Source organism: Myotis daubentonii, chromosome 12 (genome assembly GCF_963259705.1).
Source record: "Myotis daubentonii chromosome 12, mMyoDau2.1, whole genome shotgun sequence".
Taxonomy (NCBI): domain Eukaryota; kingdom Metazoa; phylum Chordata; class Mammalia; order Chiroptera; family Vespertilionidae; genus Myotis; species Myotis daubentonii.
This window is the reverse complement of record NC_081851.1, coordinates 49324198-49343142: the sequence shown is the minus strand read 5'-3', so window position 1 is coordinate 49343142 and position 18945 is coordinate 49324198. Positions and strand designations below refer to the sequence as shown.

The 18945-nt window shown below is 36.7% G+C and overlaps 1 protein-coding gene across 9 annotated transcripts in view; it reads right to left on the bottom strand.

Annotated features, from left to right (window-relative positions):
* Positions 1 to 18945, bottom strand: part of CCDC88A (coiled-coil domain containing 88A) — a 112357-nt gene that overhangs the window by 62101 nt on the left and 31311 nt on the right. For all 9 annotated transcript variants that reach the window (XM_059659792.1, XM_059659794.1, XM_059659791.1 and 6 more), the window contains exons 4-7: positions 15103 to 15172; positions 12528 to 12586; positions 5744 to 5827; positions 3821 to 3961 (exon numbers count right to left, since the gene is read on the bottom strand). In XM_059659792.1, the coding sequence (XP_059515775.1) occupies positions 3821 to 3961; positions 5744 to 5827; positions 12528 to 12586; positions 15103 to 15172 (354 nt within the window). The remainder of the gene's footprint in view (positions 1 to 3820; positions 3962 to 5743; positions 5828 to 12527; positions 12587 to 15102; positions 15173 to 18945) is intronic.

The following is an 18945-nucleotide window of genomic DNA, read 5'->3' as shown; positions in this document are numbered from 1 at the left end:
ACCCCAGGACCATGAGATCACCATCCTCACTTAGTTTCTCATTACCAAGTCTTACACCACCCTCACTAAATCATTATTTTTCCTCTTCCTTTATTTTTTTAAACCACACATGGAATTCATTTCCTTATCCTTGAGATATATTTCAGCACCTGAATGAAGGTCTATCCAACAATCGCTTTCACAGATTCTAGTTTGTCTATTGATAAACCACAGACAGGGACTTCCCAAGTACTTTTCTCTCTACAACTCCTCATCCATTCCCTATTTGGTACATACAGGCTTCTACAGTGAAGGCACCATTCCTCTTTTGTGCCATGATTCCTTAACTATCATTACTCCCATATCACCATACCTATGCCTGAACCTTTAATCATTCAACTCCCCCCTTTTATCCAGTCAAACAAATTTTTCCTGCCTACTCGTGTTCTTAATCAGCCTGGAGCTATAATTAGGTCCGTAAATGTCACCCTTACTTTCTAATTTAACACTACCATGCCATCTTTGCCTATGGCTCACTCTTTTGAGCGGGAAAAAGGGAAATATTTACAGAACTTCTAACTAGAGATTTTCTAACAAGATCTCATCCAATACTATAATTTGTAATATAAGTATTATGTCTATTTTAGATTAAATAACTTAACCAAAGTCACACATCTAATAATATATACATAAAAGGAATTCAATTTCAAATCTGACTCTAACACTATGTTATTTTCCTTACCTACCATCGTTTTTCTTTTCCTCATTCCTGCTCCAAGGTAATAAAGAACTCAAGAGAAAAACAACAACAAATACATAGCCCGAATACAGGTCTATTTTCAATTAAGCTCTTTCCAATGTCCATCCATCCTTTTATGGAAAATCTCTCTGATTTCCTGGCAAATTTCCCCATAATGGCTATTATAAATATAATCCCCTTTCTTTACTTATGCCTTCAACTGCAAACAGCTATCATTACTTCCAACAAATGACCTCTCCTCCAACTTGTCTAAGAAACAAAACCACTTGAGATTAAAGCCTCCATTTTTCCCTATCTCTTACTCCCTACACATGGTCCTTATTTCTATAACATTTTCAATTGGCTTTTTTCTTTGTTCTTCAAAGGTATACATACAAGTCTCTTCTTTATAGGGAAAAAAAAATCACATTTCTCTCTTACTACTCTTCTATTTCTCTTCAATGGTATTTTTGAAAAATAGTTTATATGTTCATTGACAATAATTCATCCTATCCACTCATCCAGTGTGTCTAGCCCAACTTCCCTGTCATTGTGCATAGCGTCATTAATCTCCATAGTAGCCCAGGCTCAATTTTCACTGAGTCAATTTTTATTGGTTAATTTTCTTTCTGTCTCAATTATCTGTAATTTTGTCTCCTAACATCTCCTGACTCTAACCTGTACACCGTGTTTAATAAATATTTGTTTTATGCACAAATAAATTAGAACTTGTTACCTTTTATTTTTCATTTGCAATGTATTTTTTTCCAGTAAACCAAATAATCTTTCTTATATCTCCTTTATATCTCTGATCATATCCAGCATAGTAATGAGCTGCTCAAACATATTATAACTGAGTAATTGATAAAATGGAGAACTCAAGAAAAGTACTGGAGACACATACTACAATTGAACTAAAAAAATGGTGATATGGAGATATCAAGAGCTTCCAGATGCCAATGCACAGAGCACAAAAGAACTATGGGCCAAAAAAATATTTTTAAAAAGGAAAGAAAGAAACTTGTTACTAAGAATTAAGAGCATCTAGAGGTATTTTCCATTGAAGACTATGTAAACACTTTGACTTTTCTCTTATGACGGCAGTTTCTTGAGCTGAAGGCCTCTGGACATTTTCCCAAAAATCTGACAGGAAATGTCATTAAAGCATAACTTTAATTAAATAAGTCTTCTCTGATCCTTACGATCCTAGACATTCCACGAGCAGATGAAAGTAATATCTTCTTTCTTTAAATTCCTATAGTGTTTAGGTACATGTCTCTTTTTGGTATTTATAACTTTCAATATTATCTTTTGGTATTTATAACTTTCAAAATTATATTTTCTAATTAGTCCTGATGACCCAAATTAAAATTCTCCCTTTCCCCGCTCCCCCAAGAGAACTGAACTGGGATTAAATCACCTAGCAACTTGTTTCCTGAATACTATAGACAGGAGAATAAGACTGATTCTTTTTTCCTTGTTAGAAAAACAAATTCAACAAAAATGCTTAATCAGGCAAGTTTTAAAAAGGCTTTTCAAATAATCTATAGTGTTTATTATTCCTTTTAGTTTTAACACAGACAATGTAATGACAAGTATTTTGTTCACATTTTTCCAAAATAATGTACTGCTTCATACCATATTAATAGTTTGTGTAAGTGAGATTAAATTTATCAGTCATATGAAACCAAAGTATAGATTTTTAAAAATTTTTAAATTTCAGAGAGAGGAAGGAAGAAGGAGAGAGAGAGAGAAACATGAATGATGAGAGTCATTGACTGGCTGCCTCCTGCATGCCCCTTACCAGGGATTGAGCCCAGGCATGTGCCCTGACTGGGAATCAATCCGCAACCTCCTGGTTCATAGGTTGATACTCAACCATTGAGTGACACTGGCTGGGCCAAAGTATAGATTTTTAGAAGTAATTTCTCAGAAGTTGGAGGACACCTTAACAAAATATCTTTAATATCTTGAAATACAAAGGGATGGTCTAGAAATGAATAAAGTGATGAAAAGATACTAATATAAAAAAAGATACAGCATATGGTTCAAAAATCAGATTGAAAATGAAACAAAATTCAGGATAACTTTGGTATATACTAGAGATTTTTTCAATTTACTCTTATTTCTTTGGTCTCACTGTATTAGCTTTTTTAAAAATTTTAATTATTGCTCTAAAATATTTATTTCCTATATTGTCTTCTTCAATGACTGAAGAAAAGCCGAAAATTCTCATCAGAACTGAATATACTCTAAAGAGACATGAAAGTTTTGTTCATAAAAATAAATCTTTAGGAATTTCTTCTGTATAGTCTTTTATTTGTCCCAAGAGTAATCAAATGCTGTATAAATCAGCTCAAAACTGTCTCCATGTAAATGGAACAAATGATCAAAGCTATACATTCTCCTGACTGGCCGAGTACTTTGGTCTGATACTAAGAAAATATTACTCACCGCCACATGCATTGAAGTCTAGACTCCTCTAAAAATTACAAGCTGTTTTCAGAGAGCGCAGGCAAAAAATTCTGGAGCAATTTTTCCACTTTTTAAAAAGCAAAGTACTGTCTTAAACAAGTTTATAATAATTCTCTTTTTTTTAAATCACACTTCATTATACTGACTACAAAAATTTGAGAACTTTTGTGGGACATTTTATACAGAACACCTGTTATTCTCCTTTTATTAACACTCATTTTTCCAACCTCACATGGTAATAAAACTAAAAATTATCCTTAAGTAAATTCTTATGCTTCAAGGCAATGATTTTTCCACTTACATCAACGATATTTTCAGTTTCACACTTTTGTACTGTTGCTGAGCTATGGGGATGACTTAAGAAAACATATAGGAAAAAAATCAGAATAATAATTTAAAAGGAAAGGAAGAAAGAAACCCTAATTGTAATCTGTTTACTAGTTTACTGTTTAAATTTGTCTAATCTGGGGCCCGTATGTCCTTTCTAGTTCCTATGTCACGCGCACACACACAAAAAAAGCATACCGTATTTTAATAAAGTATCAATTCTGAAGTGTTTCTAAATGCTATTTTTTCTCTTTTTTTGGAAATCAAACTTTGGTAATATACTGAAAGAAATTTACAAACCTCTGAATGTTCATCTCTCTCATCTATAAGTCTTTTTAGATGCAACACCATATTTTTCAAAAGTGGTTCTATTTCCTCCTGAGACATATCAGTCACTTCCATCCATTGCAAATCAAACACATTTTCCTGATTATGGGTTACCTTTAGGAAAACAACCAAAATACATAACTTTTAAAATGGCTAATACTTAAAATCTATTTCATTTTAGCAAAATATTAGCTCAAATATTATGTCCCATATAATAAAAATATAAAAAGCAAATATGATGTTTAAAAGAGCATTTTAAAGTAATGAATGATGAAAAAGCTACTACTAAAAATTATTTTTAAAAACATTTTTTAAATATAAATTTTTAAATAAATTTCTATTTCTTTTCCAATTAAAAAAATAAGATATTTCATTCAGCCCTAACCGGTTTGGCTCAGTGGATAGAGATTCGGCCTGCAGACTGAAGGGTCCCAGGTTTGATTCCAGTCAAGGGCAAATACCTTGGTTGCGGGCACATCCCCAGTAGGGAGTGTGCAGGAGGCAGCTGATCGATGTTTCTCTCTCATCGATGTTTCTAACTCTCTATCCCTCTACCTTCTCTTTAAAAAATCAATTAAAATATTTTTAAAAAAAGATATTTCATTCAAAGCATTCTTAAAGGAAGGTAATATTGATGTCTGACAACTGCTTTAACAAAATCAATTTAACTTTTTATTAGATAATACTAGATGTACTGTACTTTAATCTAAAAGTAAAAGTTTTTTTATCATATAGGATATATGTTCTTGTATTTTTATACTTGAAAAGCTAATTCATTATAGATTCTGAAGATGACACCATTACAGAACCTAAGGAGAAAAGGACTCCCAGTATAAAGATTTTTAAAAAATTGAGTTATATAAGTAAAATACTTAGTTCTTGCTTTTCTTTTCTCACCATGATTCTGATATTTTGCTTTAGCTTTCGCAATAAGCAGCAAAAATAACATTTTCAAGAATGGTGGCAAATTTAGTGACTTGCAACAATTAGCATTTATCCAAAATAAGATACAAGCCACAGAGCTAGCATAAACAAACAAATACATATAAGGGGAAACTACCAATAAAACTATACTTTATAGAGTTTTACTATGCATACTGTTGATAATAATATTACTGACAAGAAAGCTGGGATCTCTGAATGTTAAATAAGAGAAAAGATGACATATGGGAACACAAAGTTATTTAAATACATAATATTTTAAACACTACCAATTTTCACTATTTAAAAATTCTCTCCTTTCCCTTAATTCTCTTTCTAACCAGCATGCAAAATTTAGCATGCTCTAATTCTAAAAAGTCTTGTAAAGTATACATGATTAAAGGACCAGTTCTAGATAAATGCAGAAACAGCAGCTTTTAAAAGCATTAATAAATATGTAACTTCAATTACTTGACATTGCACAATATGTACTAGACAATATGTACTAGATTTAAGTTTTTATAAAGATATTACAAATCACCGTTTATAATTCAAATATCTTCAATAAAAATTATGCTGTGTCCATTCATCCAAAGAAAAATCACTGAATAAAATACTACAGTTATCATCTTACCTCACTTCAGTTTTGAATTACATGCAATGATCCACTTTCTGCTGCTTCCATTTACTATACTATTTATTCTGTGCTATATAAAAAAGACATATACTTCATTCCTCAAATAACATTTTTGTCTATGTCTCTCTGTATAAACATAATAGTACATTTATGATTAGCACTATACCACATATAAGACGACTGATTCATTTAAGAAACTGTCTCTAAAGAGAAGATGGCAATTTGTCTAAAAGCAGGGTTCATCTATATTTGACCTGGATTTGCTCTTGCTTATCCTATGATTTTGGGAGATAGATGAACATACCAGAGCTTCATAAAAACTGTACACAGGTTATTACCTCTTGAATATGTGCTGCAACTGCTGCTTTTGTATCAAAATCTAAACCTTGAATTCTTTCAATAAATTCTTCTTTCTTCTGACACTAAAAGAAATGAATAAAATGATCATTTATACTTTATAGGGTATAGTACTTAATATGTTGTAAATAACTGAAAACTCATCTGGGTAAAACTCTTGGCTATGTTTTGAACAGTACAATGAGGGTTTTGTTTTGTTTTGCATTTAAATGGTCTCTTTAATATGCTTACCTAATAAAAAGATAACAATTTAGAAGTATTTATTTAAAAGGCAAGGCATTGAAAATCCATACTATTTTTATGCCTCAAAGTTCTAAAGTGGGAAACCATTACACAACCCATCTGAGGTCAGTACAATATTATTATGCTAACTTTACAAACAGAGAAGTAAAGAATCAAGAACTTGTTTCAGGGAGGGTAAGTTACTTGCCAAAAAACACAGTGAGTCAGTGGCAGAATTCGGAATACAGCCAAAATGCTCAGTCAGTCTTTGGCTATCATCAAACAACACAGCCTTTCTTCTTGGGAAAAAAATTGTAAGCAATTTTTACCTCAAGCTTACAATTCATTCTCACATCTTTAGCCTATCAATCTAAGAAACCTACTTTTGTATACCAGTTCAACATTTATAAGGTAATACAATAAATATTTGACTTATTTATAACAAAGTGACTAGGGGCAAAATTTAAGAATGTATATACAAGTACACAAGTGTCAAGTGGAATAAAGGCAGCATTTGTGTTACATTTTAAAGACATTATATAAATTAAAGATATTAAAATGCAAACTTAAACTTTTTCTTTCTAAACAGTATTAAATAGCAGTTTAACATGCATCTTAATCTCTGCCTCCCCTCCACATCTCTTATACTGTAGTCCAACTGCCAGAGTAACTGTATTCCTCCAGCTACCAAATGAGAAGTGCATACAAAATAACCAGCACTGCCTTGTCTAGCCCAGTGAAATCTTCTGGGCCAATTACTGAACACTAGTGAAGACTATATACTCACAAAAAGAAAATCAACTCTTTGATCATTAAGAAACTTAGCAAAATTCTGATTTATATTTATATATTTATTATATCAAACCATAATATCCTATTTCTATTGCCATACAATTTAACTTAAACACATTTCCATAATGCAGAAAGTTCTATTATTGTGTAAAAACAAAATTATTAGGATGACATATAATATTTAAAATTAAATGACCAGGAACATGCAATTCCTAGCTCTGACTAGAGAAGGAAGCCAAAATTTGGGATATAAAACAAAAATTTGTTTAAAAACAAGAAGTTTTATGTATAAGTAATATTTGATAGGTGTAGTAAGAACAATTAAGAATGACTTTGGACAGTACATTTGCAGCATATCTACACTAATAAAAGAAAAAAATGGTAATTGGCGTACGACGATACCCTTTTCATTGGCTAATTAGGGCTATATGCAAATTAACTGCCAACAAGATGGCGGTTAATTTGCATATGTAGGCACAATGCAGGGAGGCGGAAGGGAAAGCAGGAAGAAGCCCCCTGCCACTGACAGTGATCGGAAACCCAGGGGGGGAGCTAAGAGCTGGGGGGCAGGGCAAAGGCGGCCCTGGGGCCGCCTTTGCCCTGCCCCCCAGCCATGATCGGAGAATCAGGTGCCTTTTCCGCCCTGGCCAGTGATAGCAGGAAGTAGGGGTGGAGCCAGCGATGGGAGCTGGACACGGTCGAAGCTGGCAGTCCCGGGAGCTAGGGGTCCCTTGCCTGGGCCTAAAGCAGAGCCCACGATCACGGGGCCGCTGCAGCTGCGGGTCCCCGCTGCCCGGGCCAGACGCCTCAGCCAGAGGTGTTAGGCCTGGGCAGGGGCGGAGCCTGCAACCGCGGGGAGCTGGGGGTCCCCTGCCCAGGCCTGACACCTCTGCCGGAGGCCTCAGGCCTGGTCAAGGGGCCAATACGGTGATTGGTGATCGGAGGGTAATGAGGGTCAACTCCTCTGGCCGAGGCATCAGGCCTGGGTGGGGGGCGGAGCCGGGGGTTGGGGGGATATGATGGTCCCCTTGCCCAGGCCTGAAGCCTGGGTCAGAGGCGTCAGGCTTGGGCGGGGGGTGGAGCAAGCGATCAGAGGGAGATGGGGGTCCCCTGCCCAGGCATGATTCCTGGGCCAGAGGCCTCAGGCCTGGGCGGGGGCCAGAGCCAGTGATCGGGGGGAGATGGGGGTCCCCTATCCAAGCCTGACACCTCTGGCGGAGGCGTCAGGCCTGGGCAAGGGGCCGATCAGGCAATTGGAGGGTGATGGGGGTCTACGCCTCTGGCTGAGGCATCAGGCCTTGGCAAGGGGCAGAGCCAGCAATCGGAGGGGTCTGGGGGTCCCCTGCCCAGGCCTGACGCCTGGGCCAGAGGCATCAGGCCTGGGCGGGGGGCAGAACCAGTGATGGGGGGAAATGAGGGTCCCCTGCCCAGGCCTGACACCTCTGCCAGAGGCATCAGGCCTGGGCAAGGGGCCAATCCTGCGATTGGAGGGTGATGGGGGTCAACACCTGAGGGCTCCCAGTATGTGAGAGGGGGCAGGCTGGGCTGAGGGACACTCCCCCCCCCCCCCACCCAGTGCACAAATTTCGTGCACCGGGCCCCTAGTATGAAATAAAATTTTAATTTAATGCTTTTGAAAATGTTAATTTATACATAGTTTCTGAGCTAATGAGCATATAAAATAGTGAGAGACTATAACTCACTAAAGGGACAGTCCCCCAATTCAACTGTCATATCTGTCTGCCTTCAATTTGTTGTGTTTTTTTTTAATGAAAAGGAATCATGGATCGGCTGCCTCCTGCATGCCCCCTACTGGGGATGGAGCCCGCAACTCAGGCATGTGTCCTGACCAGGAATCTAACCTGGACCTCCTGGTTTCATAGGTCAAAGCTCTACCACTGAGCCACGCCGGCCCTGCTGTCTGCCTTCAATTTAAACTAAACAGAAACTCTTTCCTTTCCTAAGCCCTAAAGCTGCTGTTTCTTTATTTACACTACCTTTAGGAACTCAGCCCTTAACACAGTCGTAACACAAATCAATGAGATTCTTCCTTTACACTTAAAATATCCACAAAATCTTAAGAATGCTGCAAATGCTTTATCAATAGGTTACCAGCCGTGGGCAAACTACGGCCCACGGGCCGGATCCGGCCCGTTCGGCTGTTCTATCCGGCCCGCGGAGCCGAAAGAGCGGAGGGTTCTCTTGCTCTCCCCTCCGCTCCTGCACCAGCAGCAGTAACATGTATTAGTTCACACAAACACTCCATCCATGCTTTTGTTCCGGCCCTCCGGTCCAGTTTAAGAACCCATTGTGGCCCTCGAGTCAAAAAGTTTGCCCACCCCTGGGTTAGACTTTCTTAAAGAATATAGAATGAATGTCATAGGATTTTGAAGGGCAGAAAAGAGAAAGATTATCAAGATGGAAAAGAGAATGAAAGAAGATTCAAACTCTGAAGTTAAATAATCAGACCAAATGTTTTATATCAGTGCTGCCCACACGGAAATCACTAGCTACACATGGCTACTAAGTATCGATGGACCTAGAGAAGAGACGGGAAATTTTTTTTTTTTTTTGCCAAGGGCCATGTGGACATTTATAACATCATTCGTGGGTCATACAAAATTATCAACTTGAAAACTAGCCTGCTATTTTTGGTCAAACATTTAATTAACTCACCCCCAAAGCCTTGGCAGGGCTAGACCAAATGATTTCTCAGACTTACAGGGCCCTCGGGCAGACGTTCCCCACCCCTGACCTAGAAGGTATTATGCTAAGTGAAATAAGTCAGACAGAGAAAGACAAATACCAAATAACTTCACTTATATTTGGAATCTAAAGAACATATAAACAAACAAATAAAACAGAAACAGACTCATAGAAACAGAAAATAGACTGATGGTTGCCAGAGGAAATGAGGGTTGTGGGACTGGGTGAAAAAGGTAAAAGGATTGAGAACAACAGCTATGTAGTTACAAAGTAGTATAAAGTACAGCATAGGGAATATAGTCAATAACATTGTAATAACTATGTATCGTGCCAGGTGGATATTGGAAATACCAGGGGGAATACTTTGTAAAGTATATTATTGTCTAACCACAATGCTGTACAAAATACAAAATTAAAAAATAACAATATTGAATGTAAACTATAATTTAAAAACTTTAAAAAAATAATGAAAGAAAATAATACCCTCTATTTTCTAGCTTACTTTACAATATCATACTGATGCATATTTATAATTATTCTTTTACACAACTTTCCCATTCTGTGCCTTCTCTTATGCCTTAATCTCCTCAACTATTCTTCCTCCCTATTCCAATGACTATTTGAAATAATATCTACCTTATAAAGCCTTCCCAGATTATGTGACTCTAAAACACAGGGAATCATAACCAGCTGATATATTAATAGGAAAAATTAAGAACACTTAGCATTGCTAGAAAATCCCATTTTAATTGCATGTACATATTAAAAATGTACATACCTAATATAATTGGTAATTTATAGCATGGCTTCATTAAGTAGTATTTTTGTTTGTTTGTTAAATATATTTTTATTGATTTCAGAGAGGAAGGAGAGGGAGAGAGAGAGAGAAACATCAATGATGAGAGAGAATCATTGATTGGCTGCCTCCTGCATGCCCTCTACTGGGGAGGGGGCCCGAAACCCAGGCATGTGCCGTTGACCAGAACCGAACCTAGGGCACTTCAGTTCACAGGCCAACACTCTATCCACCGAGCCAAACCAGCTAGGGCGATTAAGTAGTTTTTTAAAAAACAGGCCCATTACATAGTTCTGCTTTACTTTAGTAATAAAGGAAAATGACATGTACATCAAATGTAAAAAAAGCCTTGGTAAATTTTCTTAGGAAACACTCAATGGGTTTAGTAACCTATGAAATGCTTTATTTATCTTAGTAAGAAAAAGGACCACTATTTCCATGGCATTCTTTTCATTTTCCAGTATCTGGGATACTATCATGTGAACTATAGAAAATAGTAAGGGAGAGGGAAGCAGCTTAGATTTTTATAATATTCTTTTGTTGCCTTTACAGATGGTGATAATGATGGCTTCTTTAATATTTTAGGCTTTCCCTAAACTGTTCATTTTAAAAGTCCTTGGTTCTGCTCCATTGCTACTATCACTTTTAGTTACCAGTAATAACAACTAAATGGTAGCCAGAAGTAATAACCAAATGTATGGTGTCACTATGTTGTCCAAATTTATATAATATTCACCAATAGAGTTATTTTTAAAATCAAATACAGTACACAAAGGAAGTATGTAAATAATTTAGAGCTGTTTCTAATTCAGAATCTGATGACCAAATTAGAACAGCAATGACGACAAACACTATATTTCATTTAATATGAAATCAATTATGAAGTAAACACCTGTACATTATACAGCATGAAACTTTAATAACATACATTGTATATACAGCTCCCAAGCAGTCAGCTCTAAAAGCCAACACTCTTTTGGGTGTATTATTTCTAACATACGTGTGTAAAACATTATTAGTGGCCACATTATTGGTTTACCAACACTTCATTCAATAAAGAACTGAGATAGTTTACATTTACATTGTGCCCTGACCAGGTAGCTCAGTTGGTTAGAGCATCGTCCTGATACACCAAAGGTTGTGGGTTCAATCTCTGGTCAGGGTACATACAAGAATCAACCAATGACTGTATAAATAAGTAAAACAACAAATTGATGTTTCTCTCTGTTTCTCTCAGGGTTTGTCTCTCTTCCTGTCTCTAAAATCAATAAGTTTAAAGAAAAATTTAAAGTATCGTTGTGATAATCCACCCAAATATTGGCTAATTAAAGGAAACATCAGACTGAAGTTGAATCTCAACTCTCTGGCCTACTAACAATATGACCTAAATCTAGAGCGACCACTTTTGTCTGGGGCAGTCCCAGTTTATACAAGCAGTGTCACTGTAATTGTTAATAGTACCCCTTTTTGACTCTCGTAAGTGTTTTAATTTTGGGTAACTTAAATATCATCCTACATAAACTCCAATTCCCTTATCTGAAAAAGAGATATTATAAGAAAACCTATATAAGGTAATAGCTGCTATTATTATTATTATTAGTCATTGATTAAAAGGGCAATATAACAATAACCAAGACTCCTAAAACATTTTTCATAATTTGTCTCCTTTATATTGCCATTCTCACTTTTCCTCAGTAGCACATTCACATGCATGCATTAATCATAAGGATGTTTTGAGAGAGGTTTTTAAAGGTATCTTTAAGGAAACTTGAAAAACTTGGGGCCCTTAAGAAGCTTTAGAATAAAGAATAATTAAAGATTTTAGGTCATATGACTATCTGGTAATATAACTAAAATTTGAAATAAAATAAGAGAATAACTCTTTTTCTTCAGAATCTAAAATCTCTAACACAGACTTTGAAAACCAATGGCCCATCCTGAAGTCTTTCAGAAACTAGACTCGCAGCCGTGGGCAAACTATGGCCTGCGTTTGCCCGCGGGCCGGATCCGGCCGTTTGAAATGAATAAAACTATTGAAAAAAAAGACCGTACCCTTTTATGTAATGATGTTTACTTTGAATTTATATTAGTTCACACAAACACTTCATCCATGCTTTTGTTCCGGCCTTCCGGTCCAGTTTAAGAACCCATTGTGGCCCTCGAGTCAAAAAGTTTGCCCACCCCTGAACTAGAGCCAAAAAAGCATAAAGAAGTTACCAAAATGAAATATGAAGAAATTTCAAACTTACCTGAACTGCACAACCCAGTAAAAGTAAAAGCAACTTTTTAACTTCTTCTGTGCCTTGTTCTAAAATAAAAACAATAACTGAGTATCACATTTTACATTAGTTCAATTCTCTTATATCGATAGAAGCAAGTCTATAGGTAATATTCACAACTTGACTAAAAGATTAAGAATGTTAAGTACAATGAAAAATTTAAAAAAACAGCTGTGTGTGCACAATGTGGTAATAGCAGGAGAAATGAACAAAGATCTCAATTTTGAGGAGCTACAGTATAGATAAAATAGGCTTCAAAGTTCTGTGCAATAAAGTATGCTAACTATAAATCCACTACTTTTCCATAAATGATTATACTATACCAGCATACTAAATTAAGAACTGTTGATATAGGGACATACCCCAAGATCAGCCAAAATGGTTCCCAACATATCAGGCTTCTTTTAGGCCAGTGGTTCTCAACCTTCCTAATGCCACGACCCTTTAATACGCCGGCTACTCGTATGTGGGCGTATCTGCATGTGGGCAGACCCCCCTGGAGACGGATAGAGGAGTGGTGTCTCAGTTCCTAAGACCATCGAAAATATGTGTTTTCCGATGGTCTTAGGCGACCCCTGTGAAAGGGTCGTTCGACCCCCCAAAGGGGTCGCGACCCACAGGTTGAGAACCACTGTATTTAGGCCTATTATTGTTTTCTTTCTAAAATATCTTGTATGAGTCATCTACGAGTAAAATTTAAACTGTGTAGGTTCATTAGGATCAAAACCTTGTCAGTTACAGCGAAACTGGTAAAAATAATGTATATAATGAGCTGGACAAAATTAATGGTCTGTAACAGAACTGAAGAACACACTTGCTATCCAATTCAACTGAGGTTTGCTTAAAACATTCAGCAGACAAAAAAAAAGTCAATTCTCTGAACCAGAATTTCACCATCAGGACAATCTGGTTTTTGATAAAGTACAATCTTCTTTTCAAACATTTCCTCCTACTCTCCATGAAACAGCCTACTTTCTTAGCTACATTAATCACCTTTCCCCCAATATAAATACATACTAACTGCCTTAACTTCTGTTACTCTGCCTTTCTTCCCCTCCCTCTTGTCCCTCTACTTACTACTCCCAATCCTAGGCACAGCTGTATGTAACACCTCTGTGTAGTCTTCTCTGACCTAACCATCAATGGTCCCAAGCCTCACTAATCTGCCAACTTGAATAAGTAATAGCTCCATATTTTATGTCTTAACATTTTTACATATCTCTATTTTGTACCAATTCTTACATGATTTCCTAGTAATCTATATCTCTCAGCAAAACACAAGGTCCTGAAGAGCATAGACCATTTTCTTTATATTGTTGGTCCCTACTTGGTAGGCAATTACTATATACATGTGGAAATAAAAATAATTCCATTCTATATATGAAATATTTTTTCATTTTTTACTTGTATAGCCAAATATCCCAGAATATCACCCCCATCTAACTGATAGTTTCTTCAATAAAAACAGCTATGTGATTTTAGTTTTTATTTTGGTGGAGGTACGATTTGGAGAAAATAACTTTATTTGGGTTACATGCAGCCTGTTAGAAGAAGTCCATTGTTGAAATGGTTACGTAGTTGCTAATTTCAATTATTCAAAAATTAAAACTGCCGAAACCGGTTTGGCTCAGTGGATAGAGCGTCGGCCTGCGGACTGAAAGGTCCCGGGTTCGATTCCAGTCAAGGGCATGTACCTGGGTTGCGGGCACATCCCCGGTGGGAGATGTGCAGGAGGCAGCTGGTCGATGTTTCTCTCTCATCAATGTTTCTGACTCTCTGTCTCTCTCCCTTCCTCTCTGTAAAAAATCAATAAAATATATTAAAAAAAATTAAAACTCTAAATATGTCATATTTAAAACCTAGTAAAGTACGGGAACTTTTGAAAAAAATAATTTAAAAGATCTAAGAAACTGGTTCTCATCTTTCCACTCATAAGTAATTTATACAGTGGGGCCTTGACTTACGAGTTTAATTCGTTCCGAGACCGAGCTCGTTAAGGAGCTTGTTAATTCAAATTACTCTATCAACTCAATGCAAAAAATCGGCCAAGAGACAGCTGGTATCTCAAAAAACTCGTTAGTCGGGACACTCGTAAGTCAAGGCCCCACTGTATTTATAAATTACAGCATATCAATCAATAAAACTTTAGACTCAAACAACTGTGGCAATGGTACATAGTAGATATATAAAAAGAAACCTAAAAATTATGTCAAAAACACTTCTAAGGTTATGTTCCTTGAAGCCTACAGCTACATTATCTTCTATCCTTGTTTATGACACACTAAAACTTATCACAGAAAACTATCAATTTGGTATAGTAGAAAAAACATCAGACTTAGTGAAAATTTATGTCTGATCCCATCCACAACTTACAAATATTCTGAGTTTATTTTCTCTATATAAAATGGAATATTACCTCCAGCTTTCCCTATAGAGTCATGAAAAACTTGGTCTGTTGATGTAAATAAGCAAGATCTGGGTAAGCATTCTAGTATTACAAAAGACAAAGACTTTATTATCAGATTATGCTAAAGTTAACACTTACCACAAAAGGGGGTTTTGCCAATAATTAAGATATTTGGCAATGACATCATGATCAACTGCTGCAAAGTCTCCTATAAAAAGATATCCAAAGGTTGTTACATAGGAAATGCTGACTAGGTAATTACTCAAAAAGCTATAACTTATAATTTGTACACTTCTCAGCACGTGTGCTATACTGCAATTAAAAGACTTTTAAAAATATAAGTAAATGTTAAAAAATCACAAAAAAATAAAAAAATGTGAAAAAATATCTAAGGTTTTAAATCTTTTGTAACTTTAAGTTAATGAATTAAATAACTAAATTATAATATCAGGTAGACTTCAGTTATTAAAATATGTCAAGCACCCACAAAATAAGTGTCATGTTGAACTGGTCTAATATTTATTTGGAAATCTGAGTTTTAAGTGTTATATTATTAAACAATATTTCTCAATAAAAGATAAAGTATATGTACTCATTTGGGTTTTCTGTTACTTCTCTGAGGAAACTAAAAATATCAACCTGAGCCTGGCTGGTGTGGCTCAGTGGTTGAGTGTCCACCCAGGAACCAAGAGGTTGCTGGTTCGATTCCCAGTCATGGCACATGCCTGGGTTGCAGGCTCAATCCCCAGTGCACTGTGGGAAGGGTAGGAAGTAAAACAAAAGTATAAAGTGTTAAAAATGATGAACCTTATTAAATATTGAAGTTAATACGGAAAAATTTACCTTTTACTTTATTTCCAAGTGTTAAGTTATGTCTGAAAGTACTAATACTAGATAAAGCAGCTAAAAATTATACAGATTTTAAAAACCCAAATTTTTCTAAAACCTCCATTTCTAGTGGCTCTTCAGAGGATTCTATCTATATTTTTATAAAAAATACCTGTCTCCCTATTCCAATCTTATAAGTAACATTTAAAAATATACAAGACATGAGACTAGAGGCTAAAACAGATTGCTACTGTTAAAGCTCTATTATATCATCCTCAGACATTCCAGACTTTTCCTAGCTCTAAAGATACTCATCATTAAGGTGCTAAGAAATGGAAAAATAATACATCAATGAACTCAAGATAAATATGACTTTGTTAAATAGGAGGAACAAAATAATTGACAGATTAAGGATAATATGTATGTGAACTAATGAAGATACTGTGATTTGTTACTAAAGTGATAAGAAACCTATAAAAATGGATGGAGAGCCCTAACCGGTTTGGCTCAGTGGATAGAGCGCCGGCCTGCGGACTGAAAGGTCCCAGATTCTATTCCCGGTCAAGGGCATGTACCTTGGTTTCAGGCACATCCCCAGTAGGAGGTGTGCAAGAGGCAGCTGATTGATGTTTCTCTCTCATCGATGTTTCTAACTCTCTATCCCTCTTCCTCTCCTTTTCTCTCTTAAAAAATCAATAAAATATATTTTTAAAAAATAAAAATAAAAATGGGTGGAGAAAGAAATAATTTTATCAATACAACTGAAAGAAAATGACGTTTGAGAAAATCAGGACAGGCATTCATTCACAAATATTTATTGTGTATTTATTATCTGCCAGGCATTGTTTTAGAAACTGAAATGTAACAATGAACAAACAAAAATGTTAGGGGTAGACAAAAAATAAGTAAATGTTTTTGGTGATAAATTCTAATGACAAAGCAGGGAATTGAAGAGGAGTATTGGTGTAAGTGGAGATGAGAAGGTGGCAATTTCTTAGAGGCATGCAAATATTCAAATATAAATAACTTGAGAGTTTTCAGGACCATTAAAAAGCAATACTTGGCAAAGGTTTGGGCTCATCACCCTTTCATGAATCACGCACTGAGCAAAATGGTTCTTTGAGATTCTTATAATCTATTTTAAAAATTCAAACATAATTACATTTATCATGCTATTTGTATTTCTTCCTCTTATCTTTGTTACTAGTGAAAAGAATTAAAACTATTTTACCATAGTTCAGTAGGCTACAGAAAAAGAAATTCAATGAATGACATTAAAAGTAAAGAACATGGAACCAACGTGTCAAAAATATGATGGAATATAAAGCATTTGTTGTATAAACTAAGGGTCTTTATCCTCAGCTACTGAATGGTAAACTCCAAATGTTGCTTAGTACATAGAGATTAAAGAAAAACCTTAAACAGTAGTACCTGCTTTCTCTAGCAACAACATTAATGATACTAGACCTGATTTCTATTTTTAGTATTAATGCAAAAACTTCCTAATAAATTTAAATTTTCTAATTGTAAAGTGTTCTTTTCAAACCTCAAAAAATTCAGATTGCCCAGCCGGTGTGGCTCAGATTTCAAGATGAGATGCTAGACTACCAATGCCATGCTAAAATGTTTTGAAATCAGCTCTGTTTTGTTTTCTTTTCTTTTTAAGGATTTTATTTTATGATTATTTTTTAATCCTCACCAGAAGATATGTTTTCATTGATTTTAGAGAGAGAGGAAAGGAGAAGAGAGAAAAATTGGTTGCTCTCCATAAGCATGAACCCGCAACCTGGGTATGCGCCCTGAACGGGAATCGAACCTGCAACCCTTTGGTGCACTGGACGATGATCTAACCAACTGAACCACACCAGCCAGCTGAAACCAGTTTTAAGATCCTTAGCCCAACACCTACCTCAGGCTCAAGAGGATTTCTTTGGGAAAAGTTACTGGAGACCCTTGGCTTTCCTCTCTCGCCCCCCCTCCCACCATGGAAGAGAGAAGAGAGGTGTTTCCCCTTCACTTCATGCCTACTAAGAGGGTATTTAAAAGAACTGCTTTGAGAACTGGCATTTATTCCTTGAAGCTGGGAGAGACCCATTCCTGTGGAAAGTAGAAAGGCAAAACTGCAGCGGGAGATATCTGAATAATGTCTGCCAATTCTGAGCAAATTTTGATTTCTATCAATGATAGGGCGGAGATATAAGTCCCACAATTAGATGCGACAGGAGTGTAGGATCTGGACCTGCGGTCATTTTAAAAGGGATCCCATCCACGTAGTCTTCTTGCTTTGGGCTAGTCTCTCCCAGCTGGAAGAGGCTGAAGGTGAGGTATTCAAAGCAGAGGCTGGGGTGGTAGTGTGAGTATAGGCACGGTCTATCAAGGGAGCAGCCATCAGGAACTACTGGTAGGGAAAAGCTGAGTTACCCCCCCCCACCCCCACCCGCCTCCCTGCACTCCTACCCAAGGATCCTACGAAAGATCTATTCAGCCTTGAATACCAATTCCAGAGAGGCCAAACTAGAATACAAAAGTTCCTGCCAACTTTCATCTAGAAAGGGAAACGAAGGTGAACAGTTAGTCGGCAGTGTGTGAGCAAGCTAAATAGCCATCTCATGCAGTGAATAAAGAAAAATTGAATTTACTTAAGGAAAAGGGGATGGAGGATGGGGATATCCAAAGAGAAAGGGACACAGCACTGAGCCAAAGGGTATTGGGCCCACGATGACAGCAAAAATATACTTAGGGCCATAAAACAAGGAAGGGTATAAAAGAAGCAACAGGAAAGCCTAGGCTGGGCTGCTTTGGCTCACTGAGAAGTCAGAGAAAGGGGGCATTGGAGACAGATTCAGGGGTTACCTGGGACGAGCTGCCCATGGCTTCCCTGGTTGCAAGTCTCATGGGGTTCCTTAGAGGTTAGGGGATAGGTGGCTGTGGGGGCAGAGGAGAGGGAAGGGAATGGCACAGGTCTGCTCCTTGGAGGGAGAGCGTGCACTGGGTCCTTTGTCCTGAGGGTATTTATCTCTCACAAGTGGAAATCTTAGGGGAGGTCTCAGGGGAGGATCTTAATAAAATATTTATCAGCTTTATAGGTGTGCTCTTTCAGGGTCGTGGTCTCCACTGATTTAGTGCCAGGGCAGGGGGTCATTAGTCAATGCA